This window comes from Perca flavescens, chromosome 4, assembly GCF_004354835.1.
Source record: "Perca flavescens isolate YP-PL-M2 chromosome 4, PFLA_1.0, whole genome shotgun sequence".
In the NCBI taxonomy this organism is placed as follows: domain Eukaryota; kingdom Metazoa; phylum Chordata; class Actinopteri; order Perciformes; family Percidae; genus Perca; species Perca flavescens.
The window spans coordinates 10,069,546-10,083,434 of record NC_041334.1 but is presented as its reverse complement, the minus strand read 5'-3'; the positions used below and the strand labels follow the sequence as shown (position 1 = coordinate 10,083,434).

At 44.3% G+C, this 13,889-nt stretch overlaps 1 protein-coding gene across 1 annotated transcript in view; it reads left to right on the top strand.

The window, feature by feature from the left end:
- The first annotated feature begins 280 nt into the window (after positions 1 to 280).
- Positions 281 to 13,889, top strand: part of rspo4 (R-spondin 4) — a 49,979-nt gene continuing 36,370 nt past the window's right edge. The window contains exons 1-3 of the mRNA XM_028574771.1: positions 281 to 326; positions 3,201 to 3,389; positions 4,774 to 4,911. Of these exons, the coding sequence (XP_028430572.1) occupies positions 281 to 326; positions 3,201 to 3,389; positions 4,774 to 4,911 (373 nt within the window). The remainder of the gene's footprint in view (positions 327 to 3,200; positions 3,390 to 4,773; positions 4,912 to 13,889) is intronic.

Genomic DNA, 13,889 nt, shown 5'->3' with positions numbered 1-13,889 from the left:
AGCTTGTTTTAAGCTACAAACACATTCGATTAGCATGAAAACATGTCCCAGAGAGCGATTGAGTGGGTACACACATCTGTTATTAACCCCTAGGTTCGTTTTGCGCCGGAATTGTCCTTTATAAGATTTTTATGAGTTTCAGAGAGGCGGCAGGTCGAACTGGACCCCCCTGATTTCTATGAAGTAGCATGGATTCAACTTAACCCAAATGAATAGAAAGTTGCTGCGACGCTACCAGAATGCATTGCGTGGCTGCTTACTATGAATGGGAAGTGTGGAAATGACGCTCGGCAGTGGACACGTACCTTCAGGCTGCAAACTGTCTAGTAAATATCTTTTTTTTTAATTTCTACATTTTTTGTTAAAATTTACGAATTGCTTGAATCTGTGAGGAGTAAAAAACAAACAAAAGAAAAGCTAGATTTCACTTCACAGAGGCTAAAAGGTTCCATGAACTGTTACCTTCAATTATTTCAGTGACCTGATCAAACATGTTGCATTTATCAAGTGTAAACCTTTTCAGTGGCTCATGCACACACGCATGCACACAGACAGTGGACTAGATGGAATGTAGCTGGTATGTCATGAGTGTGAACCATCCCTCAGCCATCTTTACTGAATCAAGCACTGAACGCGGAAAAAAAACTGCCCTGCTCATTGCATAACAACCTAACCGCAGGCAGGCTACACACACACACACACACACACACACACACACACACACACACACACACACACACACACACACACACACACAGACAGACAGACAGACAGACACACCAAGTACCCACAGACACAAGGACGCTGGCGTCGGCCACAGGTATCAGGATCAGACTATGCGATTGTTCAGACTCATGCAGACTCACCGCCTGCCCTTCACCTCCTCAGATTCCGCCCATCTTTCCATCCCTCTTTACTTCGTTCCATCTGTCTTTCCATCCCACCTTGCCTGTCTTTCTGTCCCCCCTATATCCCCGTCACACTGGAAGCATTCCTACTTAGTCTGTTGAGTCCTGTTTGAATCTTGGAGCAGACATCGACGCTCGCTGTTATAATATAATATAATATAATAAGACTTACTTTGGCTTAGATGTAAGCCTAACTGTCATGCTACCAAGATGTGAAATCTAACGTCAGTAAGCTGCACAAATCAGTACTGTACTCACTTTGTGTGCCAGAGGACAAGAGTGTACTATTTATTTTCCTCAGTATGTTTGATGGGCTTGTATTCCATGAATTTGTTTAGAAACATGCAGCTGCATACTGTGCATATGCCTTCCTATATAATTTATACTTGGCAGCAGATTTTCTTTTCTCCAAATTATTGGGAAATTAAGCATTTAATCAAAAGAATGCCGGTGAGTTTTTTTTTTTCTCTCATAATGAGGCTAAACTGTCAATATTACTCTCTGTGACTGGGGCTTTTTTAGCTCAGTGAAGGAACTTTTTTCTGGTGGAACCATTTTCACCCCGCAAGAGAAAATGCCACATACAATATTAAATGAAGATAACTGTTCACATAATACAGTAACGTGAGCTATTTAAATTAGCTGGATACATGGTTACACCTCATTAGCTCTTACCAGTGTATCACAGTGTGTACTTCGTCCACAGCAATCCCACCAATGAGTCCCAAAACGTCCCAGTTAGAGAGGAAATGCCGTAAGCATATTCTTTGTAAATCTTTACAATCATTTCCGTAAAGAACCTAAAAGACCTGCCTTGTTGCACCGTCCAAATTCTCTTCAAAATTTTCCATTTTCAGCGTGTAGCTCGCTAGCACGAAGGTTGTTGTCGTTTCTAGTGAGAGAGGAAGGTGAGGGGCAAAGCCTGACATTTGGAACGTGTCAGGCTTCGTCCTGGAAATGTACTTCTGTTGATTCAGACTGTTATTTCAGTGACCTGATTTTTCCTTTACAACGGAGGAAATACTGTGGCTGACGGTGCTCAAATAAATAGATGTGTGCACATGGAGAAAAAAGGTGCAGAAAATAAACAGCAGATTCAACAACAGGGAATAAAAAGTGGCACTTATTTGACAAAGAAAGAAGTTGTTGTGGTCAGCATGTTTGAAGTAGTATCCATCTCATTTTGGAGAAACAAATGTATCACTTACCACCTACCAATCCTACCTTTCAGAACAGCCAATAAACTTGCAAAAAAAAAAAAAAAAATGTATTAAATAAAATATATAATATATAATTACTGCATTAACATTTTATTTTTCAAAAGCAATTATAGTTCCACGTTACACCTTTTTAAAGGTCCCATGGCATGAACATTTCACTTTATGAGGTTTTTTAACATTAATGTGAGTTCCCCCAGCCTGCCTATGGTCCCCCAGTGGCTAGAAATGGTGATAGGTGTAAACCGAGCCCTGGGTATCCTGCTCTGCCTTTGAGAAAATTAAAGCTCAGATGGGCCGATCTGGAATCTTCTCATTATGAGGTCATAAGGGGAAAGGTTACCTCCCCTTTCTCTGCTTTGCCCGACCAGAGAATTTGGCCCACCCATGAGAGAGAGACATCATGGCTTTCAAACAAGCAAAGTGGCAGTTGGTCAAGGCCACACCCTCACCCTCCACCTTGCCCCCCCATCTCTCCTCCTCAATAGCATTTAAAGCTACAGACACAGAAATGGCACATACTAAGGAAAGCTCAATGTGGGACTGGCTCTAGTAGCTGTAATTCTGCACCAAGGCTGAAAAGAGACTTCAGATACAGTATTAGGGGACCACTAAGGCCTATTTAAAAGCATCCAAAAAGCAGCATGTCATAGGACCTTTAAATAACGTGACACCGGCACCAACACTCCAAGACAGTTCTGAATACATCTTTTTAAATAATCACTTTTTCTAGGAGTAGGAGTACAGAATAATTAATTTGTAATTTAAGATTTGCCTTTGATTTTCTTGTCCAGAGAAAGACTAGCTGTATAGTATTAGTAGTGTTAAAAGTGGGATAAATTGTGGCTACATGTGAATGTCTTCCTGCCTGTACCTCTACTCATCAGTATTTTAAGGAGCCTAGCGGTGATGGAGTCCAGAAATTCTCTCTATATCTTTGAGGATTTGTGTCATCTCCTTTCCTTCCCCATCCAATCCTCCCCCCTGCTCTCACCCTGTTTCTCTTTCTGTCTTTCCCTCATCTACTTTTCTTTTCATTTCTCCTCCTTTCTTTCTGCAATCCACTCTCTTGCAGCTCACAGAGAGACATCGGAGGACTGTCGGAGCTGCCTGGAGTGTTCCCGTGACAACGGCTGTGTGCGTTGCCCCGAGCGACTCTTCCTGTTCCTGCAGAGGGAGGGGATGTCTCACCATGGAACTTGTCTCCACGCCTGCCCCGCTGGACACTACGGACAGAGAGGGAAGGACATCAGCCGCTGCATGAGTATGTTTCTCTTTCCCCTGCACACATCTCTCTGAATAAAGAATAAATAAATAAAGGCTGCAACTAACCACTACTTTCATTATCGATTCATCTTCCAGTTATTTTCTCCATTAATCGGCCCACAAAATGTCAGAAAAATAGTGCAAACGTGTTCATCCAGGTTTCTCAAAGTCCAAGGTGATGTCTTTAAATGTCTTGTTTTGTCCAAAACCCAAAGATATTCAGTTTAATATGATATATAAAACAGAAAAGAATGGAAAAATGCCATTTTTGCATGAAAAGTTACGTCAACGATTAATTGATCATCAAAACAGCTGCCAATTCTTTTTCTATCGATCGAATACTCAATTAGTCAACTAACCGTTGCAGCTCTACTATGAAGTCTTTGCTGATATTAACTCACATCAGCACACATGACTCCTCTGACCCGTGGCATTGCATAGTGAAGGAACTCATTGTTTTTTAAGTTCACTAACAACAGACAGTTTACACATTTGGACTAGCTCCGTTATTGAGATGCACCTCTCTTAATTCATTCCAGAAAAACACTGTGCCAATAAAAAGGAAAAAGAAACTTAAGTTCTTACCTAAGAAATGCATGATTTCTGTCTCATTCACTCAGAAAGGTATTTGACCCAAGAGATGCCTCAGAAAGAGCTTACCACACGTTTCTTTATCCCAGACTGCAGCTGCTAACTAAACTCATCAATACTGCTACCTGAAAACATTTATAGTTAAAATAATAATAATAATAATAATAATAATAATAATAATAATAATGTATACTTTATTAATCCCGCAAGGGGAAATTACAATGTTTTCACTCTGTTGTTATTTCACACATTACACACAGGTCTGAATTACACACACATGCTCAGTACCTATACATGCACTAATGGAGAGATGTCAGAGTGAGGGGGTTGCCCATGGAAAGGCGCCCCGAGCAGTTGGGTGCCTTGCTCAAGAGCACCTTGACAGTGCCCAGGAGGTGAACTGGCACCTGTCCAGCTACCAGTCCACCACCATACTTTGGTCCGTATGGGGGACTTGAACCCAGCCCAACCCCCTACTGACTGAACTACTGCCACCCTAAAATATGTTATGATCTGACCTGGTCTTTGAAATACACACTAACAGCATGAAGATTTTAAGACTTTGACACTTGACACTAGTAATCAAATCAAATCAAATCATACTACCTCCAATGAACCTGAAACTTATCTCTCACTCATTCTTTTTGAATCGTGGTTTTCTGCATCATTGAACCATAACTTGTTTAAACAGCTCTATCCCTTGTGACATAGGTGAAAAAGAGACCGTAGTTTCCTCCTGAATTTACCCACATTGTTTATTCTCCTATGTGTGATGGTCTCCCTCCTCTCAGAGTGTCGCTCTTCGGACTGTGAGCACTGTTTCAGCCGGGACTTCTGCACCAAGTGTAAGCCCAACTTCCAGCTGTACAAAGGCAAGTGTCTGACCCGCTGCCCAGGAGGAACCTTCGCCCACCAGACAGACTGCGTCGGTAAGTAAAGACGCGCTGCAATTACAGCATTAATATTTCAGGAACTTACGTCAAACGAATAGAAGTAATCTGGGAGCTTTATTTGCCTTATCAGAAAGCAACAGAAGGATACATCTGAAGATATTCTATATATATATATATTTTTTTTTTATCATCAGTCAACATGAAATTGATCCTCCTATGTATAGTGTGTGTATCAATGCCTGATATTATTCCTCTGTGCCATAGAGCTACACTATTAAAAACACATCACTGTTGCACTGGGCGACATGTTCCTTCATCACCACAAACACACAGACTGTAGTTTATTTTGACTCAATAATACACACAGCATACTGCAGCCACAAATACTCTGTAGAGCACCAGATGTGGATTAATCCACCGCTGAAAATAGTCCCCAACAACTGCATACTTTCCTCCTGTTTCTGTTTTAGTAATGTTTGCTAAAAACTACAGTGGCCAGCTGTTTTAGGAAATTACTGAGCCTTTAAAAAAAAAAAATGCAACAATATATTTGTAAGCTGTTGTTGAGCTGTAAAAATTTATTTCTTCAGTGGGAACCAATGGGCTTGAGGCTTGAGTGATTTGTTGACAAAAAGAAAAATACATACAACACCAGCTTTATCTATTAAACTGTGTCTTACTCTGCGGCTACAGGCACACTAGTGGCCCAGTTTACGATCATTTTTTCAGCATCCTCATTTCAGAAACCTGCATACGCCTTTATAGCAGTTTTGAGAAAGCTGAACATGCTAGTAAATGCAACAAAAACTGGAATACTACAGCACGTAGAGGTATTCAAGCTTCTGATCACTGTCTGCCATGTGTGTGTAGCCTAGATGCTTGCTAAATGTATATGTCAGTTAGTCAAATTGAAATGATGCTGATAAATGATGTAATAGTGCTGAAAAAAAGTGAAAGTCTGACACGACTGATCACATGTAGAAGCTACAGTACAGACTCAAAACCAGAAGTATAGTGTGAATGCAAATAATATACTTATTGTTGAGAACGCTGAAACCCAAATAACCTACTTGCAGTACACCGTTTAACACCTGTGTGACTTTCAGTGACTTGTATCCTGTTATAAAGTGTGTGAACTAAAAGCGCATTGACCCCCAGCCAGCTATAAAATGCAGGTCCACGCTCTGCAATGGACACACCAATGATACTAACCTGAGAGATTTATTGAACAGCAGACACTTTCTCGCAAAGTGCTTTTCCTTTTATCCATGGTCTGCCTGTCTGGCAACTTTTCTGCAGTATTTCATGTGTGTGCCTTTTATCAATTCGTGGGTTTTCCAATCTTGCATGAAGTAAATTTTAGTCTAAAATCTGCAACTTTTAATATATTGCACCCGTTTCGGTGAACTACACTATGTGTCAGTGGTGACCATTAAACAAGAAAACAAAGAGAAACAAAGAAATCATTTTAAAAACATGTTCGCATAGATGAAATCACTGTTCTCAAAGAAGTGCAATAATCAAAGTTAGCTAACTTCTAATCACACTGAATGCTGATGACAGCTTAATGACGCATTCAAGCTACAAGTTCTGCCTTCGGGACATTTTGTCTGAAATATTTTTCTTCTTTTCTTTGTCTGGTTCTGTGGACACGCATGTACTCCATTTCTTTCTCATACGTTTTTTTTTTTCTTTTCTCATATGGAGCCATAGACTGTATATTATTAGTGGACAGCCCATCCAAGTGCTGCAAATGCGGAAGTGCCTTAAACCTGCATTCTATCTGAATTTCAGCAGAGGGCGACACGTGCGGTTGTAAAAGGAGGTCGGTTTCTGTAGAAGTCTATGAGAAAGTGACTCACTTGATTTATTACCTCAGTAAACCTCTTCATAATGAGTTTATGGCCTCAATCGCTAGTTTTAAGTCTTCTGCAACACAGAATGATGTTAATTTTTTTAATTATGGTCTCGTTGATTTTAAAATCGGCGATAAAGCAGAGGGTGTTTTAGGGCGTGGCTATGATGTGATTGACAGTTCGCGGCCTGTCAATCATGACAAGAGGTTTAGCAAAGCTTATCCAAGGCACGTAAACTTCATTTTGGAGTTTGACCAGCTTTCTTTGTAGTGACTGTGACACTTTGGTTGCCTAATGTCTTGTTCAGCGTTCGGTTGGACGACAAGACACTCAAAGGACTCGGCATTTCCGTTTTTCTGGTAAGTAATGTTACATTTTTTTAAATACTGTTTTTCGTTAGAGAACGTTAGCATCCCAATTAATATCAGTTTGCTAGCTAGATTGCACCTTGCTAACCAAGCTAGCGGGCTAACATTATGCAGAGTATAAACGGATTCAAATATATTGTAGCGTTACGGCTCTGCTGCACGGCTGGCTAGGTAGCTGAATGACGAGGAGACAGTGGCCGAAGTTTAACCGGATGGACCGAGCTTTATTACCCTCGAACACAGGCTAATAACAGGGTTGGAAGAGTGCCCAAAAACAACAACAAAAGAGCTGCTGGCCCCGACTACCTTGTTAGCTTCCTCCCTCTCCTAGTACTCCCCCCTACCTTCCCGCCTCCTCACCAACCTGACCAATCAGCTGAACTAGGGCAACATCTTCTCCCAATGAACAACCCCCCCCCCCCAAAATCTCCCATAATAGTCCTGCAGGGTCGCTACACTGCTTCCTGTCGGACTTCCTCATGCAGCTCCACTCCAGGCCATTGAGACCAGAGCCCTCTGACGGTGGCGGACTGGCCAACCACATCTTCCCAGGGTGGTTGGATGTTAGCATCCAGCCACCCCATGACCAGATTGAGGTCAGGGTCCTCGAGTTGCAATTCCCTCCACCTCTTCACATTATCGGGTAACAGCGCCCGACAGATCACCCTTCCAACGTTCTGGCTTGCTGCTTCACGTTTTTCGGCACGGTCGGCGGGAGAGACTGTCTGCATTGGTGTGACTTTCCCCAGCTCTGTGCTAAATAGTAAACTGAAAGGCCTGGAGTTGTTCGATCCATCTGGCTACTTGTCCTTCTGGCTCTTTGAAGGACATGAGCCACTTCAAGGCAGCGTGGTCAGTGCGGATAGTGAATGGCAGGCCACAGAGGATATGCTTGAAATGGCCCACAGCATCGATCATTGCCAAGAGTTCCCTGTGAGTGACGCAGTAGTTCCTCTCTGTCTTATCAAGGGAGCGACTGTGGTAAGCAACAACACGCTCGCCCTCTGGGGTCAGCTGCGAAAGTACGGCGCCAAGACTTGTGTTGCTGGCGTCCGTGTCGTGGATAAACGGCAGCTCAGGGTTGGGTGCAACCAGCACCGGGTCCTTGCATAAGACCTGTTTTAGCTGGTGGAAGGCAGCTTCCTGGTCATGTCCCCACTCATAGGGAACATTTTTGCGCAGTAAGTTGAACTTGGGCGCAGCCACCCTAGAGAATCCAGCCACAAACCGTCTGTAGTAGGAAGCCAATCCCAAGAAGGATCTCAGTTGCTGGACATCAGTGGGGGGTGGGCCAATCCTGGACAGCTGCTACCTTGTCTGCTTCACTTACTTTATGACCCAAGAAGGATACCTCCCGCCGCAGGAAGCAACACTTCCCGGGATGAAGCTTCAGGCCTGCAATCTTGATCCGCTCCAGTACTTCTCTCAGGTTCTCAAGTGCTGAGTCAAAACTGGGCCCATGGACAAGGAGATCATCAAGGTAGACTAGGCAGCGCTCGGGGGGACACCCACAAGGACCTTTTTCATCAGCCTCTCAAATGTTGCGGGGGCGTTGCACAGTCCGAACGGCATGGTGGTGAACTGCCACAGGCCCCGCCCCATGGTAAAGGCGGTCTTGGCTTTGTCTTCTGGAGCCATAGCCACCTGCCAATATCCACTCCGGAGGTCCAATGAGGAAAACCAGGCTGAGCCGGCCACATAGTCGAGGGACTCATCTATCCGCGGCAGTGGATAAGAGTCTTTCACTGTCTTGTTGTTTAATGGTCGGAAGTCGACACAAAACCTCCACTTTCCATCCTTTCTAGGAGCCATAACGACCGATGACACCCATGGACTTTCGGAGGGCTCAATAATGCCAGCATCCTTCATTTCTTGTAGCATCTGGTTCGCAGCAGCTTGACGGGAGTATGGGAGGCGCCTAGGCCGCTGGCAGATTGGCCGTGCATCCCCAGTATTGATGGAGTGCTGAACCAAGTGGGTGAGCCCCACGTCGTTGGGGTTGGTGGAAAAACTGTGTCTATACTCATGCAGGAGGTTCCAGAGCCTATTCTGCTGCTCGGAGCTCAGACCTGCATGATTTTTCTCCCACAGGTCCTTGACGGTTGCACTGGCTGCTGTCTCTTTCTCAGAAATGGGGGCTACACTTGCGGTCTGGATAACTGCTGGTAATGGTGGCTGGTTGTCCGATGGGACAAGGGCTGTGGGGCTGTCAGTGGTTAGTGGACAAGGGCTTTTTGCCGAAGGGACCTCCCCCCGAGAAGAGTCTGGAGAATGGGACGGTTCTCCTTTTTCATCATCGTCCTTAACTAAATAACTAGTCATTTTGGGGATGTGAGGGTCACTCAGGAAGGGAATAGATACCCCATCAGGGAACATAATTGTCCGTGTTTGGAAGTCCAGTATAGCCCTTGCTTCACACAGGAAATCCAGTCCAAGTATACAACTCTCGGTTACTTCAGCGACCCAGACTGGTTGGCAGGTGGAATAAGCCCCCACTTGGATCTGAGTTTCACACCAACCTAGCATGGGGGCTTTTCCCCCGGTGACTGTGGTGAGTGGGACATTGGTGGCTTGGGGTAGAGTTCCAGCTGGCAGGAGATCAGGGTGAAGGAGAGTTGCGGTTGAGCCCGAGTCGAGCAGGGCGTTGGTCAATTGGCCATTGACCAATATGGGTACTCGGCAGCTATCATTGTTTGAGGTCTTTTGCGTGCTAAGGGCATGAGTGACAGGGAGGCGGAGCGCTTTTACCGCAGAATTATTGTCACAACCTCTGGGGAGCGAAGGTTGGCTCGGGTTGCTCCCCTCTACACCGAGCCTTGAGCGTTTCCCGATGCCGGCACACCCAAAGCAGAATCGAGAACAGGACAGAAGCGCCATGTGTGACCCCCCTGATTGCACCTCCAGCAGATTTGCCTCTGTCGATCTTCAGGTGAAGGGGAAGGACGTCCGGGACCGTCGGCAGAGAGGTTGGTCCAATTTGCGGAGAAGCTTGACTCTTGGGCCTTGTTGACACCTGTCCGGGTAGGTTATCGAAACCTTCTATGAGGATGTCTTCCATTGCCAGTGCTTTCTCTAGAGCTGCTTCCAGGGTCTGTGGGTCAGGAAGCCGGACTTGTTGGCGCAATGGAAGGGGTAGGAGGCCACAAATGAATGCTTCCTTAGTTAGCACCAAGCGTGTTTCATCGTCAAACTCAGGGAATCCTCTTTTAGCGAGGTAGCGCAGCTCTGCTGCAAACACTCCTAGCTTTTCTCCAGGTGCCCGCATTCGTTCGTTAAACCTCTGCCGCATCACAACTGCAGGGGTGGTGGTCCCAAAGCGTCTCTCTAGTGCCCTGGATATAGCTTATGGGTTCTCCAGGTCCGCCGCAGTCACATCCAGCAGTACTTTCCTAGCTTCACCTTCCAATGCTGAGATCAAATGGACGGCTATCTCTGCTGGGGACCAGCCAATTGCGGTTGCTAGAAGACCAAACTGGGCCCAGTATGTTTCCCAGGAAGTGAGTCCATCATAGCGCCCAACCTTTAAGCAGACGTCTCTGGGGGATGGTTGTTGCACCCTCATTAGGGCCGTGGTTAGTGCGGCAGTCAAAGCTGGTACCAGGTCACCTGGTTGGTTAGCAGCCGCAGGTGAACTAGCTGGGGTGGGAGTAAGGGAGCAACACTTTTCACGTCTCTCCACAGGTTGACAAACTGAACTGGCACCCTCATCGGAATGGTGGGCAGGTTGTGAATCCAAGCCACCCACTGGAACATTAGCACCATGGGTAGCAACTGCAGCGTGCTTATTTTTGGATGTGTCCGTTTTGACACTGGCATGGTTGGTGCCCACATGTTCCTTATTAGCATTAGCCTGATAAGCGTTAGCATGAGCCTCTAACTCCTGAGGTTTAGTCACAGAGCTTTCCAGGAAAAGTCCGAAAGTACGTTCCATTGCAAGGCTCATCCTTTGCATAAAGCCCTCCTCTATTCTAGCTGTAATGTCTTTCTCTAACTCTGTGATAGAACTTGGTTGGCCATCCCTTTCACCTTTGGGATCTGCCCGAGTAGTGACATCATCGAAGACTGGTCGACTGATGCAAAGTCTGCGTGCGTCCGGATTGTTTACATTTAATTCTCCGGGGCCTGGTCTGGCCGGTGTGGCAACTTGAAACGAACTTTTCTTCATAGCTTCGGGAACGTCCATCAGCGTGTTTTCCCCACCTTTCTCCGTACAACTTGGTCACCCTCTGCCGGCTTCCCCTTTGGTGTTTCAAGGGGAGTGTATAGGGCATAGCGGTCCGGTTTTTCCGTTACGTTCAGCCATCCTGTTTCCTTGGTGGTGGCTAGCGGTTGTAGCCAGCTATCGTGCGGGGAAGGGAAGCGTGGTTGATCCCACTTCTGACACCAATGTAGCGTTATGGCTCTGCCGCACGGCTGGCTAGGTAGCTGAATGACAAGGAGACAGTGGCCAAAGTTTAACCGGATGGACCGGGCTTTATTACCCTCAAACACAGGCTAATAACAGGGTTGGAAGAGTGCCCAAAAACAACAACAAAAGAGCTGCTGGCCCCGACCACCTCGTTAGCTTCCTCTACCTCTACTAGCACCCCCCCCTACCTTTCCGCATCCTCACCCACCTGACCAATCAGCTGAACTAGGGCAACATCTTCCCCCAATGAACAACCCCCCCCTCCCGAATCTCTCCCATATTAGTCCTGCAGGGTCGCTACAATATATTTAACGTTACAGTCATATACAGTAGGTATGCACAATGGTCTCGCCAGTGATCTATTTTTAACCATATCTGGTGTTATTGCTAATCGATGCGCAAGCTAACACTACCATTACATGTAATGGTAGCTAATGTTAGCTTTAAATCAAAGCCTGATATAGTTAATGCTATGGGGCAAAGTCATATTAAACCCTATATTCGCACGCAATAATTTTGGGACTGCGTGTGATTTAGAAATTACCCCCTCACATCTGAGTTTCGTGTGGCGGATTCGCACAGGACAAGCAGAGACTGCTTTTACTTGAATATACTGAAATATATGTTCCTGCCCGAGAGTTGGGCAACGTTACCCGGAGGTGCCCGAAGGACAGGCACATAATATCATCCCCGCCGCGGCGGCACCCACACAGCATCACCGTCACCCTCACCCTTGGACAAAGCCGCGGGGGGAACGCGTAGACTCGGAGACGGAGGTATCCGGGCGGGGCAGTGGGCCAGAATATGCGTTGATGCTGTTACACTGATGTCTTTCTTCCACTTACTGTAGTTGTGTCTGCTAATCTATTTGAAGACCTTCTGTCAGCACATTAGTCTGTTTTAAGATGAGTCACATACATGTTACAATCTATATTTACAAGTGCTGTTTATTACCAAAATGTACATATTAAAAAAGTGTTGCGTACAATACACATTGTCTAAGATAAATTTGACATGTAGCAGTATGTTTACTTAATACTGCATGTCCTCAACTGAAGCATAGATTCATGTACAAGCGCATATATTAATATAATTCATTGTGATCTACCATGCCTTAACTACATGTTTGTCTATTACAAAAATGTGCCTGTCCTTATCCTTTCTCTTGTGCCTCAACTGCCATTGGAACCTAACTCCTGCTACCGCTTCACTCCTGCCATCCACCGGAGCAGACAGCCACCACCACTGGACCCCCCACCACTAGCCGGCCTGCTATCTTCCTCTGACGGACCCGCTCCTTCCCAGAAACCACCGACCCGTTCTCCATCCTGGAAACTTTGACGTGCTTTTCCCCCCTCAGAAACCTGGACTCGGTACTTTAAATAAAACCTGTTAATTCACACTACTGGCTCTGCGTTCTGTTCACCATTCAAACCTAAAAGTTAGCACTTTAGAAATATAATTGAGATATTTTATGTATAGGATTAAACTGTTAGAATTAGATATTGACATTGCATGTCCTTGTATGGTTTTTAGTTTTCATACTTTAAAAATGTCAGTGCAGTAAATATAAGGTACATTGATTTAATTATTACATTGAATAAGTTGTTTATTTTTTCTTTGCAATTTGTGATCATACTTTTGTTATAATGAATTTACAATAACCCTACACAGATTAAACAGCACCTAGTGCATTTTCAATTACCTACTAAACACTTGACTACGTATTTAAAATATATTCAAATATATAAATTAATCTAAAAGGATTTTGGTGAAGTGTTTTCATGGTGATTAAAATTGACAAGTACATAAAGACACACAAAAGCACAAACTAAATTTTGCTGATCCTTTGTCAACATTCAAGTAAGTATGGTAACATTTAAGAAATCATTTATGTTGATTAAAGCCCAAATAGACACTTTTAATCAATTATAAATTCTATCAAATTACCAATGTCTTGTATGACTACAATACTATATGTTCCTATAGTTACTTCAGAAAAACAACAAATGTAGCTTTAGAAAGACCTTTATTTCACATTGAAATGGGCATTAACTTCAAAAACTACATAAACCACAAACACTGGCAATATTTTTAACATTATGTTTAAAGTGATGAATTAAATAATGTAGTTCACCTTTTACAATCCAGTGTAAATTCCACACATAAATCACTGCTGTGGGTCAATGTAAAGGCAAACTTCACGGTCACAAGTGAATTCTGCATAATAAAAAGAGGTAGTTGAATCACTAGTGCCACATTGTTATTTACAGTAGAAATGTTTGACATTACAAACCACAATATAAAAATATAGCTTAACATACACTTGTGCAGCACTGTTCAGTCAAGTCCAAATGCCTGGGTAAAGAAATAAAAGCTGCC